We start from the raw sequence: 23,795 nt of genomic DNA, 5'->3' as shown, positions 1-23,795 counted from the left end.
TGGGTGGTACAACAACTTCGAGTTAGAGAATACCACGTATATTTTGCATATTGGTTGTAAAATGACTCCGTTATATATATTCTTATTAGTATGACCAAATTAAAAGTTTTCATATGTATGTAAAATATTTTCTTTTCATTCTAAAATCATTTAAGAAGGAACTATTTAACTAGTGTAAGAACACTGCACAGTAGAAAATATATTTACAGGACAAAGATTAAAAATGGGACGTTACCATGCTATCAATATAGAAGCAAATTCTGCGTTGATGGCCAAATACCACAAACAATCATACCCAGACTGCTCCAAAAAAGATTAATAAACAAGAAAGGAAAAAATCAGATGAAAATAATATATTTGACTAAAGGGAAACTCGATCTTTTGAATGAGGGTCAAATGTTGCAAGTTTGAGTATTAAATTAGTTTATATGCCAAAATGGAAAACAACAAAATTCGGAGTTAAATGTCTAAAGTTATAAATTTAATAAGAGAATTGAAAAAAGTAAATAAAACCAAACTAATCAATTTAAAATGTAGACAGGCACTCAATTATGTTTCAAAATGATCCAATGAAAGTGCCGTGGTGTCAGTGCTTTCCATTTTTATTCTTTATTTTGTAAATATTTTATGTTGTGAACTGGATTTATATCAAGTAATTTGTTTTAATTTGCATTTTCTTCATATAATTTTTTATTTATAATTTATAACGTTAGCAGCTTTGCGCCTTTGTGGCAACTCCATAAATATTAGTCCTATCACTTCAGAAATCGAATTTTCCAGAACTTTCATTTTGTCGCCAAAATTATTGCCAAGTCTGCAAAAATGTCGCCAAATCAAGTTTTCCATAAGAAATACTTTAAGCATTATTTTTTATCTAATATCTGTTAGAATTATGCAATTTTCTAATTAAACTGTTTGTTGAGGGTCCGCCTGAGTTATTTGGCCTAATAACAAAAGAATATTTACAAAAATTATGCATATATTTTCAAATTCGCTACAATATATATATATACATATAAGATTAAGAGATCTTATTTGTAGAAGAAAACAAATAATTTCCATAAACAACAGACAAATCCGTTTCTTCAAACATTTATTTAGCATCTCAAAACAGATACCTAAAGGATTTCCTCTTTTAAGGTGTTGGGTGTTTAGGGCCTCAATTTTACTAGCAATTACATCGTGAGAAAGCCACACAATTTTTGGTAATCCCATTTTTTCATCTAGGGATTCTAAAAAGAAATTGAGTATGAAATTTTTACAATCGTAATTTACGTTATGAAACGTCATCCAAAAGGGAAAATTTACCCATTTCGTTTCGTTTTAACAGATGACTCCATATAGACTAGAAGGCACTTTTAGAATTTCCTAACTAAGTTTATTACTTATTAACTTTAGAAAGTAATCTTTGGCATTAATTATAATTTGATTAAGTAGTAAAAATAAATAATTTGTACCAATAAAGACTTTGAAGAAGGGATTTAATATTAGCATAACGATTAATAAAATTGTATTAAATTTGAAATTAAAAATACAGAATAAAATTTGACATATCAACATGCAGCTTAAGATATATCGACTGTCCAAAAGTAATGAGCTGTTTCCGAGAGAATGTTTATGTCTTTTACATCACGACAAGTGAAAGATGAAGTACATGCCGTGGTGTAACATCACAAGTAGGTGTTAAAGTTATATTCAAATTATGGAAACTGTGCTGGATTGTCTCCGTATTGTTATCTACTCTGGTTCCTCTAATTATTTGAGTTATTTGTAGTAAGTAAATAAAGTGAACTATTATCAAAGTGAGTAATCACAGGAATAATTTTTGATATAATCCAAATAACTTCTATATTCCATGATTCAATTAACTTTTTATCGCATTGAGATTATTTAATTGGTATAAAGCTTAGTTTTTCACCCATAAGTGGAACCAAATGGAAATAGGGAAATGGTGAGAAATAAATTTGCATAGCTTTAGTGTTTTTAAGTCTGTAGGAACCATTTCCAGCTCACTGCATCCTAGCAATTGCTTTGCAGTTGCTAGAATTTTTTTAACCTAAACAAGATGCACTGAAAAAAAATTTCGCGAACTCTTTTTTTTTTTTTTCCACAGCTACAGCACTTTATTTTCCAGAAGCTTAATGTTTTCCAATATGTCAAATTATAGCTTAAGCAAATTATAGCTTATAGTCAAATTATAGCTTTAATTTAAGATTTGTTACTCAAAAAAATGGCTAAAAAATGAAATCTAGTTTTTTTTTATTTTTTAATTATATGTCATTAGAAATTTGAAAAGAAATCCATCAACCACTAAAAACGCTTTAGCTGATCATTTTAAAACTCCTACGTCTGCTTTAAAAAGTTTTTTTTAAAAAAACTTTTAACATTCTAACATTCCGGAAACTAATAATAAATTGCTCAGACAGAAAACTATTCATTTCACATAGATTTTGAACATTGAAAATTTTTCTGTATTCAAGGGATGGAGCGAGTAATTGAAAATCCAGCAAGGCATAGAAAATTATACCCTATCTAGAAAAAGTGCAAATGTGAACAAAAAACTGTAAAGCTATGGAACAAGGACTTAAAAACTTTAATTAAAGGTTACACCACTAGGGACATTTTAATAATGATGAAACTGGTTTGTTTTTCAAGATGATGCCTAAAAAAACATTGGCATTTAATAGGAAACCTTGCTACGATGGAAAAAACAGTAAAGAAAGATTAACTGTTTTGTGTTTGTAGATGAATCAGAAAAATTTTCTTTTATCATTGGCAAGTCGAAGAAACTTCACTGTTTCAAAAACAAGCATCAGCTTCTGTACGAGTACTTTAACAATCCAGCTGCATGGATGACTTCAAAAATTTTCTTACCCTTTCTACATGCATTTGAGAATAAAATGGAGAAAGGAAATTCCTCTTATTTATGGATCAATGTCCAGCTCATCCACAAGATCTGCCAAATTTTGCTTACATGAAAGTAGGTTTTTTTCCTGCACACTGTGCAAGTTTGCTACACCTTCGGATTTATGTGTAATCCATTGTTTAAAAGTGCACTACTAGAAAACTTTGATTCATTGATATCTTGCCAAACTAGAAACATGCAAATCGGCTGTAGCTGATGCAAAAATTACAATTCTTGATTCAATGAATATGATATGCTGGTATGTGGTATCATGGAGAAGTATTAAATATTCTAGCATAAGCAATTGTTTAAAAAAAAAGCTGAATTTCTATTTCCTGTTGAAAATGAGTATAGTGATCAAATCAACATAGTTGAAGAAGATTGGGATGCCAATCTTAGTGATCACAAGTGGCAAATTGTATCTGATGGATTTGTTTCCTTTAATGATTTTGTTGATGTTGTTGATAATAATGAAATTGGGAGATAGAGAACACATCATTAATAAAATGGCTGATAATCACGTAGATGATAATGACAAAGAGGGTGAAAAAGTTCTACCAAATCATTTGAAAGTGTTAACTATCATGACTTTTTGCAGTTTAATTCAGCTACTGTAACTCCCTTTTCTTATTATGTATGAACTTTGAAAACTGTTTTTAAAATTCTTAGCCAAAACAAGAAACAAATATCTATTATAGATTATTTTATAAGGCAATAAATTGTAATTAGGTATGTTAAAAAAAATTTCTTGGTATACTTGCATATCAAGTCATTCTAAGTATTGACATTTAATCTTTAGAAACATGTTTATTCAGGTCTTATTGCAATTTATGTTGTGTTTTAGAATTTTGAATCGGCTTTTCACTTAAGCACTATTTTATGTTGGTCCCTTAGGCCAGTGCATAAGTTAAAGTTCATTGTATTTTAAGGAAGGATCTTCCCAATTAGGGTGTTCAGAGTAGAAAAAACATGCGAATTCCTGACAAAATTGCTGCAAATCGATTATGTAATTTTTGTGAGTTTTTGGCTAATTTTTTTAGATCTTGTGGACTCAAAATTTTTGAAGTAACGTCCTAATTTATAACATTACTTAATAAAACCTACTATTTACTGGCTACCAAACATTTTTAAAGGTACCAACATATTTCAAATTCTTGGAGGACTGTATATGTAAGTAATGTATACTTTTTTATTAAAATCTCTGAATACATTAAACAAAATTTAAACTTGATGTTCTCAAATTTACTAGACTTTTTTTAAAAGATGTCTATTTAGTTAGTGTATGACAAGAAATAAGATACTTTGTTATACTTTATGCCCTCAACCATTTATCTAGATTATTTTATTATGAAGTAGACATAAGCATTAAATGCAAGCAATAATTTTGCAATAATTATATCGGATTCTTCTTAAAAATTATCCAGATGACAAAGTATTTCATAACATAAATAAATATATGAGATGCCAATTTATACTTTTTATACCAACTACCTGGTGGATACCTAGTTGTTGCTGTAAGGGTTATAATTAATATCTATTTACATTTTCTTAGCACTTTTTACATTCAAAATAAATATTTAATGAGCTAACATGCTAATGCTAAGCATACATGAACACTATGCATATTTTTTATAAAACATACTAATGTAAGACAATGTTTTTCAGTTGTTTATAGCACTGCTCTCTACAGATTTTTTAAATATATTGAAAATCGTGACGTTGCAAAACAAGTTTTAAAGGAAAGAGGTTTGAAAAAGATAAGGCTTGGTATAGAAGGTAAGAAACTTTATTTTACGTTGTCTGAAATCCAAATTTTAGGCTTTATGCAAATAATAAAACTGTAGCAATCATTGATGTTTTTAATTTTATCACCTTAAAATATGTCTTGTTCTATTAAATATTAATGAAATTAAAATTTTGTTTATATTTCATTATCATTAATAAGCTCTTTAATTTGAAATTGGCTAATACAAACTTTATAAATTGATATTTGTAATGGAAGCTGATTTAATGTTCAAGTTTTCTCACAGCTTTGATGTTTAAGTTGTCATGAAAAGCAAGCTTTTTATTAGAGCATTTTCATAGTAGCACTCTTATGAAGAAGAAAATATAAAGAAATTTGGTTTCTTCTCCTTTTTTTCTAAAAAAAATAGTATCTAAGAAACTGAATTTGACTAACTTGATCATATCCTAACTTTTCTTATTTAGTGATCTGGCAAAAAGCATTTTATATAACACAAAGATGTATTTTCTTAAATAATTTTTTTTTTAATTTAATAGATATGGAAAATAATTGTCATTATTATTATTAGTTTATTAAAGAGATATTTATTTTTACTTTTTGTTGATGTCATTGTATTTTTAGAACTAATTGTATGAAACAAAACATTTTTCACTATTTTATAAGACTCGTGACTCAAAAATATTTTCATGTAAAAATCAATTTTTATTTATTATTTCATAACTTGTTTTAATCAGTTCCTAACTTTTTCTTTTTGTTTTAACTTTTTGGATACAGTTTTTTATTTATTTATTCGACAATTTCTAGACCTCAGAAATTATTTTATCAATTTTGCTCTAGTATCTCTTTTATAATTTAGAAGTATGTTGTTTTAGACAACATAAAATTTTTATACACTATGATCCAAAAATCTATTGACTCTTAAGTATGTTTGGGTGTGCAAGTTTTATTGATAGATGCAAAGTGCATTTGTGTTATTGAACGATTTCTGAAATTTTGTAAAATGATCAAAAAGTTAAAATAAAGCACCAAGACTGTTGCTAGTTTTGATCCTGCTAAGAGTTTTTATGCTAGAATTAATCAAAATTCAGCTCCTCTTTTTAATTTGGATCACTTTGTTGGTCTGTATAAATGATCTTTCAAAGTGAGCCTTATTTGCTGTTAACATTCAAGCTGTTACTGACATTTGCTGTTGACATTCTTTAAAAGCTCAAGTAACAAGGATTTTGATTCTTTTAGGTTATCCTACTTATAAGGAAAAAGTGAAATGCCGTCCTAGTGGCAGGGCAGAAGTCATTTATAACTATGTTCAAAGGCCATTCATTAGAATGTCATGGGAAAAGGAAGAAGCAAAAAGTCGACATGTAGACTTTCAGTGTGTGAAAAGTAAATCAATAACTAATTTAGCTGCTGCTGCAGCTGATGGTGCTTTAGAAACTGTTGCTCCAGCCAATATATCTCCTGCAACTGTCGATGGAGCCGTTGGTGGCCCTGAAGATGAAAGAGTGATTCCTCCATTTCCATCTCCTAAAGAACCATATCCTGACCGTGTACCACCAGATGATCTATCATAATCATTATTTAATCCACTGAGACCTAAGTTTTTAATAATGATCGAAAATGTAAATTTCATTTAGAAATATGTAGTTTACAAGAAAATAAACTCATAATTGTGATTAAAAAATCCATTATAAAATTCAGTTAATTAAACTTATTATTTTTGAATTTATTTGTTACATAAAGAAATGATAATTTTTAGTTTTTGGCTTTTCTTAACATAAAACTCTTAAAAAGGTAACTTAAATCTAACTTCTAACCTTTCTTATAATTATTTATTGTAATTAAAAATTCCGGCCTACGAAAGTAAAACCAATAATATTTTTACTTAGACAGTCTCCAGGGTTGGCATGGTATTAACCATGGGATGTTTTTACCAGTATTTATCATGGTTTTTACTGTTTTGGGAGAACTTGTTTTTACCATGATAAAAAACATTCTCCAAGTATTAACTTCAAACTAACATTTTTCACATCCCCCAAAAAATTTATTATTATTTCTGCTATTTCTGTGAACTTCTTAAAAGCGTACATAAAGCCAGTATTGAAACTAGAATTCGGAACATATAAAATAGGCTTTTATTGTAACATTGCAGTGCAATATATAATCATTTTAAGAACTAATGTTCTAAAAAATTTTGTAAGGGTCGAAACTTTTTTGATACTCCTAATAAAATATATTTTGTCCTTATCGGCCCTTTTTCACCTTTTTTTTCTTTATATGTTTTTCTGTTATAGAGCAATAATATGACTTTATAATACTTAATATAACAATCACATATTATGAGATCCCATTTAAAATGCTAATATTAAACTTTAAAAAATGTTTGTTTGTTACTGGTTAAAAATTACTAGCCTTCCGCTATTGTAAAAATAAAATATTTGTGTTTAAGTTAGCAATATTACTCGAAATAGAGATAATTAAAAGACATTTTCATATGTAGAAAAGACATATCAATGTAGAAAAGTAAGAAACAAAGCATCATTTTTCTTTGTTTTCTTCTTACAATCTTAACCCAAAATGTTTATGTTGCAAACATTTGTAGGGAGTTATTAACTTAGTAGTCTTAATCCCTAAACGAAAAATACCTATGTTATTTTTTGAAATTTTGTTACGTACTTCAAAAGAATGTGCCTTTACTTTTGTTGGTCACAATGTATCATGCCATCTATTTTCCACCTTATAGCTAACTATGTGAAGTCAAAAGCTATTGCACTTCATTTTATTTTTTCCTAGCAATTTGCAAATATTTTTTATATTTTGGCAATTTATTGTTAGTTATTAATTTATTTGAGTTTTAATATTAGTTAAAGTGTAGTGTGTAGAAGAGAATACAGTATTAAGGTAAAACAATGTCATTTAGCGTTAAATTGGTTTACTTACTTATTACTACTTATTAATAAGTAAAATAATTTTTTTTCTTAACCTAATTTTATAAAAATAAATGACAAAAGATAGGTAAGATGAATCTTTATTTTTCAGTACCCTTATCACCACTGTGGGATTTTTATTGTTCTAATTATTCTTTTATAAATAAAAGCAAGAAAAAAATTTTATTAATATTGTTCAATTCTTTTTTTTATAAAATTCCAAAAATTATAAAGTTCGAATTTTATAAAATTCCTAAATTCATGATTATTTTCTGTATATAAATGCAGCTGTAATAAGGTTATGGTATATAGTGATATGATATAATATTGTAATTTATAACTATGATTTTTAAATTAAATTGATGGTTGTTGGCTGATATACATATATATAAATATATTTTATCTGATAAATGATTATTAACTAATTATTAATATTAGCTATAATACGGAAGTAATGTATACTGCTCTCAGTTATAAATAACAAAACCACTATATCTATAAATTAATAAACTTGGGTATTAACCCATTATAATAGTATTTACTAGGGTTTTTCCATGGTTTTTACTGCTGAAAGCTGGTTTTTGACTGGTAAAAACCCAACCCTGTCAGTCTCTTGTTAAAGGCATACAAATATAAAAAAAGCATAAAATATTATTTTTTAAGCATTAATATTATACCAAATGTTGTCCAATATTTTAGATGCTGGGTCTCAGAAGGTTAAATATGCAATTTTATAATGGTATATCTTTCAAGTGTAAATAAGTAAATATACTTTTTGTGGTAAAGTCTTAAATACTGATAGAAATTTCAGTGCACAATTTATTTTGTACTGTACTAAAATTTCTCTCTGTTATCTAAATGGTTCAGCAGCTTTTATGATCATATTCATCTGCTCTATTAATGTATGACTGGAGTTTTATATATTGTGTACTCATATTATTTTTTACAACCTTAAAGTGCTCTTTAAGAAGCTTCTCATTAAATATATTCTTAACATACATTGGTAGACATTTTAAAAATAGAGTGCATTTGCAAATTTACTAACATTAAAATATTTTTTAATAAATTTGAACACTGGGTGTTTAAAAATTTCTTAAGTTTTTTCATTTTTAATAAATGAAAAAAAAATATTCAAGTCTAATATAACATTTAACGAAAAATTTTACGAACCAGTTTACGAAATTAACTCTGAATCGCCAAATATGTTTTATAGCTAATGGAATGTTTACCTTACCATTAGATACCTTGTATTTTTTAATTTTTATTTCAGTTTATCCTGTGTGTTATTGCTACAAATGTGCTTAAGGTTGATGAATTTTAACATTCACATTTGTGGTTTAATTCATTAGTTTTAAAAATATGTATGTGAGAACATGGTGCTCTTTTATATTTGTGATTATATCGCTAATTGTTTACTACTTCAATTGCATCATATCCATTTAACTTCATATTATATTATTTATTTTAATATTTTTGTTTTCTAAGTAATTGTTTAAGTCATATTTATTTTTTTATAACTTGTGAAGAGAACGGTTTTGTTTAATTTTACAATTGGCTGGTATCATTATCTCTGTTTTTATCACTGTTTATTATTAAAATTATTTTAAAAGATATTAAAATAATATCTAAATGTATGTGGTGTGTGTTTAATATGTGTTATTCCAGGAAAGCAATATGTTTCTTTTCCTGTTCTTTATGTGGTTTTCTCTGGAAGTTAAAGCAAGCTGTCTCTTTGTATTGCAGTTGTGATGGCATAACATTTTTTAAAATGTTCAATAATATTATTATTATCATTTCATTTGTGAATTCTGTGATTTTCCTTGTTGTTTGTACTATTGCTGTTGTGAAGAAAAGCTCGTGTTTAAAATATATATATATCTTTTTCAAAGCATTTAGTTGATAATTTATTTGAATTGTAAATTTGGTAGCACATAGCTGAATAAATTTGTTTCATTTTGCTTAAAATGTGTTTTTTTTTTCTTAAATAAAAAATAGGTACACTCTTACCTGTTGTTCAATTAAATTTGCATTTACCAATAATTTGTTAAGGAGAACCTCTTTAAAAGAGTCACCACAAGATAAATGCAATAAAATTGCATTCCATACGCTATTTTGGATATGTAGTGGTGGAATAATTACTAAAAAGGAAAAATACTAAACTAAAAATAATTTAAATTTCGTTATCACTGGAAAATACTTTTTTACTCGATTCATTTTCTTGTTTTTGACCTTTTTAATTTTGTTACTAGAGGCTGTCCTTTGTTTGACACCTTGTACAAGCTAATAGTATGAAAAAAATTGATACTCCTAAAATAATAATTGTGCTAGTTTGACTTTTGCAAGCAATGTGACTTACCTGCTTAACTTAAAATGTGCATTAAAATTAAAAACATAATTTGGGTTCCATGTATCTCCAGTGCCTGATGCTCTTTCTTCATTTTTGGTTTGTTTTCTCTTTTATTTGACGGATAGTCTGTAGTATTTATTTAAGTGGGTAATTATTAATAAGTGAGTAATTAATTTGTTTTAATAAAAAAATTATTTTATTGCAAATACTTTCACAATATGTTAGTTTTTTCAACAATATAGTACTGATTTAAGGACTTTATACTTAATTATTCTAATCAATGAGCTACGATTGATCTATGCATTAGGCATTGAACTGGGGTTTGATTACTAGTGGCGGCCTGAAGCTCACCCAGCTTCAGGTTGATGGGTGCAAATTTGTCTGAGAAGTAAAAACTGACTATGCCCAATATTGACCACATTATGAAGCCTTAACCTCCATGAACCTTCTGTCTCACAAAGGGCTGTTGAAGGAATGCTTTACTTTTATTCTAATTATTAGTAAAATAAGTAACGAACCAGCTGAGATGAAGACATAATTTTTCATCATCCCATGAATGGAATAACAAATTATTTTGTAATCAGCAAATCTCGTTGAATACTGAATAGAAATAAAATATGTAGAATGAGAATCAAGCTTTTAAATGAAAATATACTTTTAGCTATTAGGTTGTTTTTAAAAAAAAAATAGAGTAAAAAATTTCAAATTTAAAGTTTACTGAACTTATTTAAAATAAGTTCAGCAAGCTTTTCATTTGTAAATTTGTTGAATTTAAAAAGTGATTTTTTTAGTAGTTAATTATTTTCTTCAATCAGTTTTAATGAGGATTTGTATCAGCTAACAGCAGTGTTTTTATGCTGAAAGATCTTTGTTTTAGGTCAGCAAGAAGAAAAATTGTTTTAACGTTTATATTAATTTTTGATTTTCTAAACTGATAGTTTTAATTTTTCATTTTGCTTCTGCGAAAAATATGATCATAATAATTTTTGTAGTTTAAAAATTACATTGGTTTAATGATATTGTTGCTTTTACAGTTCACTTCACAAATTATTTTTTGCCTCAATTTTGAGAGATGTTGAACTACCATTTTAAAGCTATGTATAAGAGAAGCGAAAGTTTATTTTCCCTTCATGAATTTCCTTTCATGAAATACCTTATCATACTCCTCTTTTTTTAAAATACTATGCAAGTTTAAGAAAAAAAAGTTTCTATTGAATAAACAGAAATACATTTTCAATTAAAAACTGCATTTAAAGTTATGTGTGTAAATACATTATAAATATGTTTGTCTTAATTTTTTGTAAAAATTGTATTTAATTTAAATCAAATAGAGAAGATAAATATGCAACTATTTTAAATTTTTTCAAACAATTTTACAAAAAATTATTAAAACTCTTAACACAACAAAATAGTATATAACTATTTTGTTGTCATAAGATTTGTTGTTCTTTCAGATCTTGTTTTAATTAAAATTGTATTTTTTTTTTAAAAAAATATAACTCTTGCTAGCAAATTTGCCTAATATGAATTAGTTTTTAATAATGACTTTTTTTAAATGTAAGTTATGTTTTTATGAGAATTATGACATTATCTTTGTAAGTTTCATTGTATATGAGCTGAGAATATATTTTCTGTGCACACTAGCAAAATTGGATAGTTTTATTATAACCTTCATACTTTAATAGAAAGCGGAATATCACTTCTATGAATAAATTAAATGCCCCAAAAGATTTCATAACCTATTTATACCTTTAATTTTTTTTATTTTAAAGAATTTTGAATTAAATTATGATATTAAATAATTTCCTCATTTGGTGAACGCACACTCATTTATTAAAAGTTTATGCCAAATTTGACTATTTTGTTTCAAAATAAAAATTGAAAAAAGGCACCGAAACAGGAAAGATACAAACAACGCTAGAAACTTATGTCTATAAAAATAAAGAAAAGAAATTTATTATACTATTTTTAAAATTTATAATACTTAAATAATCGTATGTAATTAAATTAATTTTTTTACTTAGATAATTGTTTTTTCCAATTTTCATAAAAATATATTTTAAGTAAATGTATCCTTGTATATAGATAATAAAAAATCATGAACTCAAAATGCGTTTCTTTTTTTTTTAAATATTAGAAAAGGCATAGAAAGAAAATATTTTATCTCTCAAAGGTTTTAATTTTAATAACTGCCACAAGCTCAGACCTCTGATATCTAAACTCTTGTCGAGTCATCTGGATATTGTTTGTCTCGATAGAACTCTTAGGAATTTTTGAACTATGACTTTTCAAGTTAAGATAATCAGATCTTTATTCAACCTCTAACTTAGAGGGTGCTAAGCATTGCCTTGCCACTGACCTGTAGCTATGACATAGCTTTACCAGTAGCAATACCATAGCTCATACAAATTGGATTAAATTAGTAACCCTGAAAGATACCAAGTAACTTTGCTGAGTAGTGGGCGCTATTTTTTATATGAACTTTTTTATATTTTCTTTACTTTAAGTGGCATTGATGCATTATATTTAACCATTTATCCATAAATAATTTTTAAAGCATATGTTATGTGTTTTTATATTTATCATTTTAGATAAAGAAAAAATGGAATCATCGATTTGAACTAAGAAAATTTTTAAAAAATTTAATCATTTGCATAATCATTTTTAAGCAGATCAAAAAAAATACATTTTAATTTTTTCTTCGAATGTGAGTGTTTGGGAGCTATTGTAACTGTAATTTAATTGCAGCACACCCTCGAAAATTGGATGCCTGAGACTTCCATGCCACACAATATATTTTTAGCGACACTTGACAAGCTGAAAATTATTTTGCCTGGTTTGTTTATCTAGAGAAACTATTCTGTGCTGATTATAATGGGTAAAATTTTATCTGAAATCTGTTTTTTTTTTTCAGAATGATAAGAGAAATTTTTGAAGTACAGTTTTATTTTGTTGCAACAATTCACTCTTTAATAGCGTGCTATTCCTCCCCTCAGGGGGTTTACCTTCTTTAGGTAAACACAGGGAGTCACGCCCCGGGGTACCCTAGTGATCTGTAGTGCCTTCGTTTTCCTCTCCCTTTACTCTTATTTTCTCCTTTTTCTTCCACCTTGTCGTGGTTGCCAATTTACAGGTGAGGGCTTTTCGTCTGTGTTCGATTACCACCCTGTTGTATCGAACCCTGATGGGAAGAGACCACACGCGTGTTCGCCGTGCGTGGAGACCCGTGTCCCTGGGAAAGGGGATCCTGGCAGCTGAGGGGCATCCTGGTACCACAACACGCTGCTTTGGCCCTTGATTTAGATAAACGGGAGGTGCATATTGGCCTTTATGCATCAATCGGCTGGTCACATATGTCATCTGTTGGCTAGGGTCAAGTTCGGGGTCACTTACTGGGCACCTTGTTAAGGGTGGAAGCTGCTTCTGGGGTGATTCATGGGCGTATTGCTATTAGTCAACATCTTACCTACCTCCTCATGCACCCGTTTCTCAATCAGATTTAAATTCACTGATAGTTTAGTCACCTTCGCCTTTTATTTTGCTCTGAGATCTTAATGGTCATAGTGAATGTTGGGGTAGTTCCTACTCCAATGACCGGGGAAGTAAAATTGAACTACTCATCTATGACCATAGTCTCTGTTTACTTGTTGTTGTTCATTTACGTCGCACTAGAGCTGCACAATGGGCTATTGGAGACGGTCTGGGAAACATCCCTGAGGATGATCCGAAGACATGCCATCCCAATTTTGATCCTCTGCAGAGGGGATGGCACCCCGCTTCGGTAGCCCGACGAACGCGAAGTCGAGCACTTTACGGTAGAACAGTTTAACGAGGACCCATACCGCACACCCTCGGTCCCTACGCAGGCTGATCCAAGTGGTCACCCACCCGCACACTGACCGTAGCCAGTGATGCTTGACTTCGGTGATCTGCTGGGAACCGTGTCTTAATGATCAGTCCACTGCGGGACTAGTCTCTGTTTACTTAATCAAGGCGAAAAAACTTACTTCCATATACCGACGCGAACCTTTCACTCCATTTATTTAGCATTATGTACTCCAACTTGATTACCTTTTATTAACTTTACAGTGAGTAATGATCTTCATAACAGCGATCATTTCCCTCGTATAATTTCATATTCTGCTTCTGTTCCCATGAGCCCAAGACAATCAACTATCATATACCACCGAGTTAATTGGCCTTTATTTGCTCAGATCACGGATGATATGGTCACACATAATACTGTAAGTGCAGCTGTTGATCGTGTTACGTCTATAATTTTACAAGCGGCAGAAGATAGTGTACCAAAGTCGTCAAGTTCGCTTCCTCGGCATCGGAAACCGTGGCGGAAGGCACTGCTGCTTATAAAGAGTAGAAAAGCTTGTGGAACATCTTCCGCCGCTAACCTAACACTTCCAACCGTTTAGCTTTTAAACAGGCTAAAGCAGTAGTACGTAAGGTCAGGCGCAATAGTCAGAGAGATTCTTGGTCCCATTACGTCTCGTCTATAACATCATCGACATCTCCCAGACAAGTCTGGTCGAGAGAGCTAATGGCATATACCGTGAATTTCACCTTCCGGTACTTGAGAAAAAACGGTACAATTTACTCTTCTCCTGTTGACGTCTGTAATATGCTTGGTGAGGCATTTGCTGCTGTCTCTAGTCCAGATAGTTACAGTTCAGCATTTTAACATCATAAACAGACGAACGAACGGAATAACATCAACTTTGATAAGCGCCGTCTCTTCCTCTGTAACAGTAAGTTTAATTTTGTAGAATTACAGCGAGCACTATTGCAGTCTAATAATACAAGCCCCGGTCCTGATGGTATCACGTATTATGTGCCCCGCCACCTAGATCGGACGTCGTTGTCAAATGTCCTCGTTCTATTCAATAGAATATGGACGGAATAAACGTACACGTCCGGTTGGCATGAAGCAAGTGTGATATTCATATTAAAACCAGGTAAAGACCCTAAGGATCCTATTAACTATCGCCCTATAGAGTTAACCAGCTGTTTTGGGAAAACATTTGAGCGGATGGTCAACTGTCATCTGATATACTACCTCGAAAAAAATCATCTCATATCTGACTTCCAGATCGGTTTTCGTAAGGGACGATCCATGATTGATAACATCGTTGCTCTTGAGTCACGAATTCGTAACGCCTTTGTCCGACGTAACCATTTCGTCTCTATCTTCTTTGATATTGAGAAGGCTTACGATCGGACATGGAGATACGGATTTTTGAAGACACTTTACGACATGGAACTTCGTGGTAATCTACCTATCTTCCTTAAGAGCTTTCTGTTGAAGCGGTATTTTCGTGTAAAACTTGGATTCACCTTTTATGATCTTTACACTCAGGCGGGAGGCTTCCCACAAAGCAGCGTTTTAAGCGTCACATTATTGATCATTCATATTTTACTAGTTTTATACATACTGTCTCTGGCTCTCTCTGTGTAGACGATCTGCACATCTCGTGTTCAGGATCCGACATGAGAGTCATCGAGCGGCAACTGCAATTAGCCGTAAGCAAAATTTTAGACTGGTGTGATCATAATGGCCATACCCTTTCTCCTTTTAAAAGCTCGTGCATCCATTTCTGCCGGAAACGCAATTTGCATAAAGAGCCAGTCATCTTCATTCACAACATTGCTATTCCAGTTGTGCAACACACAAAATTTCTAGGGGTCATTTTCGATAGCAAACTAACTTTTATCCCTCATATAAAACAATTACGAAAACAATGAGCAGAAATTAAATATGTTGCGTGTGCTGTCAAATACGTTTTGGGGAGCGGATCGCCGAGTCTTACCGCGCATTTATCAAACCTTGATACTGTCGAGGCTCGATTATGCGTGTGTAGTTTATGGTACTGCAACCGCTTCTAACCTACGAGCCTTAGACACAGTACACCATACTGCTTTGAACATAGATTCTGGCGCCTTTCGTACATCCCCAGTCGAAAGATTATATGTTGTTTGCCATAAGCTGCCATTAGACCTACGTCGCATGCAGATGTCTCTCACTTATTACTTTCGTATCATGTCCTCTAAATTTCATCCATTAAAGTATGACGTTATTTCATCAAGCCTGAAGCCACGGTATGTTGCTAAACCGTCATATACTCACCCATTTCATGCTCACACGCACTCACTCATTCAAACGTTCGATATTTGTGAATTGCATTCGCAATCAGTGGATCACTTTCTTATACCACCATGGACCATCGCACCATATCATTTTATTACCTCATTTATGTTATTCAGTACGACCAATATTGCACCCTGCATTTTCCATCAACTCTTTATTGAACATCGTAATCAATATTCTGAATATTTTTACTGATGGTTCAAAATCTGCTGTGTATGTTGGCTGTAGTGTCGTCAACGCTGATGACACCTACAGCTATAAAATCCCAGATATTTGCTCCGTCTTTACTGCTGAAGCTGTTGCCATCCTTTTGGCAATAAGACTGATTTCTTCACGCTCTACACAGAGATATTGTATTTACTTCGATAGTATGAGCGTTGCGTTTTGCGCCAGTTAGATAATTTTAACAGTAATAATCATCCAATTCTATGTTTTATTATTCATCTGTTGATCACTCTTCATAAAAATGGGTTTCATATGTTGTTCTGTTGTTTGCCAAGTCACGTTGGTATACCAGGAAACGACCTAGCTGACTCTGCTGCTCAATCTGCCACTGCTCTCCTGTCATTATCTGTACCCTTCTCGGATATTAAGCAACATGTTCGACGATTTATTACATCTTTATGGTAACAAAGTTGGTACCTCCAAACTTTCAATAAACTACATAATATTAAAGCAGATTTGAACTAGTTTCCTGTGCTGTACTAGCGTAGTGCAGACGTTAGACTTACCCGTCTGCGAATAGGTCACACCCGGTTAACACACCTTCATTTGCTATTTGGAGAACCTTCTCCTCAATGCCATATTTGTAATGTTCCGCTCACAATTCACCACATTTTAATAATTTGCCCATGTTCTGACCAACAACGTTTTACCTTTTTTGGGAGTTCAATTTTATGTATACATGATTTATTGAATGACATTCATTATATTAACATTTTTACGTGCTGTTGGTATTTTTTAACAATATTTGAATGTTTTAATCATCTACAATTTTATTCAGTTTGCAAACATTCTATTTTATATTGTATTCATACCCTTTTATCTAACTTTATTTATACCTTTTATCTGATTTTATTAACTTGTACCATTTAACAATAAAAATTATACAGTGAAAGTGTTGTATGCACTTTGACCTTAGCTTTTAAACTGTAATATCGTATTGTTTGGGGCAGCATGTCCTTATTTGGACTTAGTGCCATTAAACCCTACATTCAATCAAGCAATTAGTATGTTATTCATATTTCACTTATTATTTTGTGAGACATACAATATATTTAAGCACCTATATTAACAGTTATCTTTCATATACAAGTGTTTTTTAAATTGTTCATTTAACTTGAAAAGAATTTTCCATTTTGGATACTTTTAACTATTCTAGCTAGCTTTTTTTAAAATTTAATTTAATTTAAAAGACAGTTTTTCATAAAGCTTTTATCATATTATTTTATACATAGCATATTCGATGGTGTGAATTTTTTAGTATGGCTTTATTAGTGTTGCAGATATTGAAAGCCACAATAGTTGAACAAACTGAAGGTTAGAACAATTTTTAAAGAAGGTAACTATTTAAGACAAAAAAAAAAAAGAAAAGTTTTACTTTAATGCAGGTTGTAAGGCAGAGGTACCTAAAAATACTTCTTAGAATAAAAATATGGTACTACACAGAAAGTATCGCTGATAATTAACCATCTAAATGAATTACCAAGTCCAAGAATTTCAAATAAATTTTATTTTTTTAATGTGTTTCGACCCCCCCCCCTATTATAAATTATTATTTACTTTAATTATAGGAGACCCACAATTTGGCTTAAAATATGCAATGTATCATGTAAATGGCTGAAAAACAGTAAAAAATAAATTTCATTTCACCGAAATTTAACTGTACCCTTATTTTTATAGCATTTATTTGAAACAATCTTTTTGAGTTATAATATGATAGTACAAATATTCATGTCGGATACAAATATTCATGTCGGTTCCTTTATCATATTTTTGATTATTTTAGATAATTAATGTTATATAAAATCTTTTTCTTTTCCTAGGTCAGGGGATTGGCCCTATGAACCAATTCCCTTCTAGCAGTCCAGTATAAAACAGCATTCTAAAGATAGTTGTAAAATAGTATTGGTCATAGAGGCACAATTTGTCAAGTGTTTAAAACTCATCACTTTGCCTGAAGAGCACAGAGGGCAGTCAGTAGTTTCTGAAACACCAATCCGATGAAGGCGAGGCTGAAGATAGTCGTGACCAATATAAAACATATTTAATCAAATATTTTTTTAAATTTAGCGAAAATTTTTATTGATAAAAAATGAGGCTCATCTCTTTATAGATGACCAAGACTGAGGCTGAGCAGAGCTATATCACTTTAATGGAATAAATCAACCAATTGCTGTAATTTTGTGGTTGTTAATAGTAACCAGTTGTTTGCGCTAATTTATTTGGACGATTCTTATTCACATACAAAGAGAAACTTATACCTATTGGTAGCTACTAGTTATTGATTGATCATTGATGGATTTCCAAAGGGCGGGTAAGTGAAGTATCATTAGCTCAGGCATTTCCATTTCAGAACCATTTAAAAAAGAAGAAAAGAAAAGCTAAAAACAAATTTTACTTTATTTCTTGCTGCAATTTTGAAATCTATGAATCTATTAGGAGAGAAAAATACGTGAGGTAAATTCTAGAAATATAGGTGGTTTGTATGCATGTAACTTATAATACATCTACCCCCAAATATCTGTACAATATTTCAATGATATCAGACAGATATTTGTAATGTTTGAGAAACATCTTTCAGAACTTTACTTTTAATTGTTAAAAGGGATTTTTTTTGAAGATATTTATTTCATTCAATAACCTGTCTTAGGATACTCAAATATATATTTTTTAAATATTCAAACGAAAACTTCCCCCCCCCCCTTAAAACTTGTTAATCACTCTGTGTAAAGGAAATTTGCCTTCAATATGTATTATAGATGTTCTTTCTCAGATAAAAATTAATTATTAACTGTTTTTCCCCCCATTATTTCACAGTAACAGAGTAAGCAATTAAGTGATTTATTTGCCTAAATGAAGCAGTTATTAAAACTTCTTAATTCTAGACTTATCATTTTAAAATTTTGGTTAGTTCAGGCAATCATACCACTGTATTGAATTTTTACTTTTGTGCTCTAGTAACCTTCTATCAGCAATTAAATAATTTAAAATTCTCTTGTAGTTTCCATTCAAAAATATACTTTTATTTTTATTCCGAACTATTATTTTCCTATGAGTCAGAATTAATGACTGGGATATTTGATGGAATTTGATTCAGTTGACTCCTTTTAGTAATTAAAATCTAAATACCTGTTACTTTATGACAAGCCTGTTAGTGCCCTGGAGCAGAGAAAAAACTAGTAGTAAAATCGTTTCAGTTCTAGCTTTAGTTTGGCTAGAAAAAAAAAAATTTCGCGATTAACGAGACACATACTTACAGCTACTTTCCCCTATTGTGCGCCAAAAAGAACGGACCACAATGAATAACTTTTGATCTAATTATCGGATCTTCATGTTCTAGGACTCATTCTTAATGATTCTAGGGGGGTAACGTTAAATATGCTGATTAATTAATGCAGACGATATTTTAAGTTATGAAATCACACAAAAACGTACGTTCTCTGATTAAACATGCCTTTCTTTTTTTCCAACGGATTCGGATTTTGACCCTAAAAAATATAGGGGGTAACCGCACTCTGGGAAATATGGTCTCGATAGTTTGATTAGGAGAGCGATCCGAAGTTTGAACCCCTTAATATTAATTTTACCTTTTATGTATTTCGCCATATATCGAAAAGTTTTTAAGAGAATTGAAAACTTTTGCACACTGTTATCAAATTCATTTATCCAAAAATAATTCCATCCAAAGAATAAATTTTGGTAAGTATTTATTATTTTATTAATTAAAAGTCTAAACTTTTTAGAATTTTGAGGCATACAGTTTTTTCACATAATTTTAAAGTATGTAATTTTACATGGCAAAATACAAAATTTGAGCAAAATCGATTGAACAGTTCCTTAGAAAATTAAATTTTGAAGAAGTTGTATTTTTAAAAGTCGATTTCTCAGGAACAATTCTACCGTTTTTACTCGAATTTTGTATTTAACCATGTAAAATTACATACTTTAAAATGATGTAAAACATTGTATGCCTTAAAATTCAAAAAATTTTCGACTATAATTAAATGAAAAATAATAAATATGTATTTACTCATTTTTTTCTTGTACGGAATTATCTTCGGGTAAAAAATTTTATAATTTTGTGCAAATTTTTTTCAATAATTCATATCCCATAAACAAGTTAAATGAAGACAACTGTTTACATCAAGCTTATTTTTATTCATATAATATCAGCACCAATAGCTACATTTTATACTTTATTTTACAAAACATTTGTACAGAAGCAGACCAACAAATGTCACAATAACAGGTATTCAAAAGAAAACCACTATGCTTTTTTTTTAACATTTACAAAATAATAAATTTTAATTTAATAAATTTATTTATAAAAGATGTATTTTATCAAACAAACTATTGTATTTTTCCAATGACTTACTGAGATTCCTTATGAATCAACTACTCATGGAAAGTAATTTAATAAATTAGTGAAATGTATGAACTATAATAATTTGAAATTACACCTAATAAATAAATATCTACATCTCCTATATTACCTAAACAATGATACTGATATTCATCATTTCATGAATCCAAATAAATAGGATGCAAAAATGCAAATTGAATTGTGTTGTTAAAATCTCGTGCAATAAATATATTAGAATTGACAAATTGTTTTCATTTGAATATATAAATATATTTCTCTATAAAACTCAAACAGATATACAAAAGCTTTGCTTAAAACACTAATTTTAATACATTTTTAATATGTAATCAGGAACTTGAAAATTCAAAGTGACAATATAAATGTTCTTCCATATGAAATGAATATCAGAAATATTTTAATGACCAATGAGTGTATATGAATTTTAAAACATAGTTATTTTTCTCTTATATAATATATAGTGTATACATATATTCTATATCATTTATATATAACTTATGTCACAGAAATGGACATTGATGTGTTTTTTTTAACATTCAAATATATTGCCCAAAAATAAAATTTTTGATGAAGGCTGTCAAAAATATATTTTCATCAGGATTGAATGAAATGTTGAGTATTTAATATTTTAAGCATAACATTTGTTTTTACAACTTTGTTTTTAAGTTTAAAAAGGTTAATTTGTGACATAACAATTTATAGACTTGATAATGACAAAAATAATTTTAACCTGTACAAGTAAAAAAATCTACAAATCAATCTAGTCAACACTTCACTTAAACCTGAAGTTTGAATGTTTAAAGTATTCTTCATCAAAATATCTGTATAGGCTCTCATAATTATAAAAAGCTACATTAATGAAAACATTGCACATAAATGATCTAGTAAATCAATCTTCCCAGTAAATAACATCAACCCTTACCATTAAGCTAATATATATATGTATATATATAATATAAAAATTAGTGCTTATAGACTAGTTGCTCAAGTAAATAATGGGCCATATTAAGGCACGGCCATGTCACAAACATAAGTACTTTCTTGAAACACAATGCAAATTTTCTGTAAGGAAATGGATATGATATGTACAATGCTATTAGAAAAGTCTGAAATTCAAAAATACAATCTAAAGTTTAAATGAAAAACACATTAAAATATTCAACTAACAAAGTATATGCCACTGTTGAGAAAATCAGATAGAAAAATATGAAGTTCTTATTTGAAGATTAATGAATATAATGAAACACAGTAAAATATTTTGATACCCTGACTTAGTTTTTCTCCGAGGCACTTTTTTCTCAAGTTTAATCAACTTTTAAATTTCCATTGTGTTTCTTACAAATAAACACTAACATATCTAAATTTACTTAAAACTTGAAAATTATGTGTTTTACATAATCAACAGATATGTAGACAGAACTAATAAAACACTTCACAATAGTATTTGTATTAATCTCAAAAGGTTTGGAGGTTAGGATTAACAAAAAAGGAAAATGTTAGTGTTGGTTTTTTTATGGATAGCTGCAATGGAATGTAGAATTTTTCTTAGTAATTCAAAGGTTGAAAAATAGAAATAATGAGATGTATAAGAAAAATGTAGTAACAGAATGAGTTTTTTGGCACTCAACACCTAATCACTTCAATATCACCGAAAAAATATAATTTATGAAAAAGTATTTTATATCACAACACAGTTTACCGTATCTAGCATGAAATAAAACTTTTCTCTGAATATGAAAGTTAATACTTCTAAAGAGCCTTTGAAAACCTAAAAAAAGAAGAAAAAATGAAGGAAAAAATATTCTTTACTTATTTCATAATGTAATCGTAAAATTTTGAATAGGCATTAAAACAGGGAATCTATTTACCTTTAGTATGGACATTTGCTAAGGTTTATAAGTTTTTATAAATAGATTAAATCTTCCAAAAAATATAGTCAATCTTTTGTACCATGAGACTTTCATGTTACATTTACATGGACATATGTATATTTCTGTAGATATCATTAATTGTGAGATATATTTGATAAAATTATATTGTTATAAAGATCAAAAATTTCAAATGTTTATACCTTTATTAAATTCTAAATCTGTTGTCATTTACATAATTTTAATAATGTGTAGTTTAAGATAATTTAAACATCAATTCATATAACTATTTATGGACCCTTAGTTAAATTGATGTGTAAAAAAACATAAAAAACGACACATCTTACAAATATTTAAAACTAGGTATGTTAATTTTAAAAATGATTTGAAACAGTGATTTCATAAATGAAAAATATATCTTTAAGATGAAATAAAATCTAAACATGAATATTTGCTTCATTGGTTAAATTAAAATAAATCTATGGTCAAATAAGTTAAAGTACATTTACTGTATTTTAATATGATTTGAGAATAACTTTTATTTTATTATTTTTAATATTATTCGACTCATCTTTTTTGCAATTTTAATTTCAAAATAGTTTCGTTAAATTTGTTGACCAATGTGAAATTTATAAACTGCTATATTGTTATGCTATTTTTCAGTTTAAAATTAAAACTCCTTTTAAAATAGTATGTTAATTTATTTAAAATATAGATAATAGAATAAGGAATAAATCAATTTTCTCAAACATATTTCAAATGCATTCATCAACAATAAACTTTAAAATGGCATATTTCATTCAGACATATATTTTATAAACATGTGGCAGGCAGAAAACAAAATCAAAATTAAACTCTCAAAATTATATAATTTAAAAAAAGAAACAATAATCGACAAGCATTTCAGCAGTGTCATAGAATCTGAAGTACAAGACATAACAAGAAAAGAAAAAAAAAAACATTCTGGAAAATTTTGGCTACACATTAGAAAAATTAGTAGAGTTCAAATTCTGAAGTCATGTCCAGAAAAATGCATAATGATACCATGAGACACTTATCCCATAATTTAGAACATGGAAAAACAGATGAAGGGAAATAAGTCTCTGGTTGAAGTGGATGACATAATAAAAGCTATAAGCACATGAACAGCAAACCACTTATTCAAAAATATGGAGGACATATGACGCTTCAGAACACTCCAATTCTCTGTAAAGGAAACATAAATCAATAATTTAGACTTGGTAATA

At 29.3% G+C, this 23,795-nt stretch overlaps 3 protein-coding genes across 12 annotated transcripts in view; 2 read left to right on the top strand and 1 right to left on the bottom strand.

Annotated features, from left to right (window-relative positions):
* The window catches only part of LOC107443981 (BTB/POZ domain-containing protein 10), a 95,151-nt gene extending 87,863 nt beyond the window's left edge, over nt 1-7,288 (top strand). For all 4 annotated transcript variants that reach the window (XM_071187947.2, XM_016058018.5, XM_043040053.3 and 1 more), the window contains 2 exons: nt 4,571-4,681; nt 5,886-7,288. In XM_071187947.2, the coding sequence (XP_071044048.1) occupies nt 4,571-4,681; nt 5,886-6,220 (446 nt within the window). In that variant the 3' untranslated portion in view covers nt 6,221-7,288. The remainder of the gene's footprint in view (nt 1-4,570; nt 4,682-5,885) is intronic.
* Nucleotides 7,289-12,928: 5,640 nt separating this feature from the next.
* On the top strand, nt 12,929-19,096 carry LOC147801828 (uncharacterized). 2 transcript variants are annotated; one of them, XM_087154832.1, is made up of 2 exons: nt 12,929-16,028; nt 18,123-19,096. In XM_087154832.1, the coding sequence occupies exons 1-2, from the start codon at nt 15,688-15,690 to the stop codon at nt 18,157-18,159; spliced, it is 378 nt and encodes a 125-aa protein (XP_087010958.1). In that variant the 5' UTR covers nt 12,929-15,687; the 3' UTR covers nt 18,160-19,096. The 2 variants fall into 2 exon arrangements, with proteins under 2 accessions (XP_087010958.1, XP_087010959.1); XM_087154833.1 differs by lacking the exon at nt 12,929-16,028 and adding an exon at nt 16,042-16,703.
* A 3,000-nt stretch (nt 19,097-22,096) lies between these two features.
* The window catches only part of LOC107443979 (cyclic AMP response element-binding protein A), a 207,091-nt gene continuing 205,392 nt past the window's right edge, over nt 22,097-23,795 (bottom strand). For all 6 annotated transcript variants that reach the window (XM_071187608.2, XM_043040057.3, XM_087155076.1 and 3 more), the window contains one exon: nt 22,097-23,754. The gene's annotated coding sequence lies outside the window, so the exon portion shown is untranslated. The remainder of the gene's footprint in view (nt 23,755-23,795) is intronic.

The sequence above is a fragment of the Parasteatoda tepidariorum genome, chromosome 11 (genome assembly GCF_982258835.1).
Source record: "Parasteatoda tepidariorum strain Cologne lab strain chromosome 11, Ptep-v5.0, whole genome shotgun sequence".
In the NCBI taxonomy this organism is placed as follows: Eukaryota; Metazoa; Arthropoda; class Arachnida; order Araneae; family Theridiidae; genus Parasteatoda; species Parasteatoda tepidariorum.
This window is presented reverse-complemented; position numbering and strand designations above follow the sequence as displayed.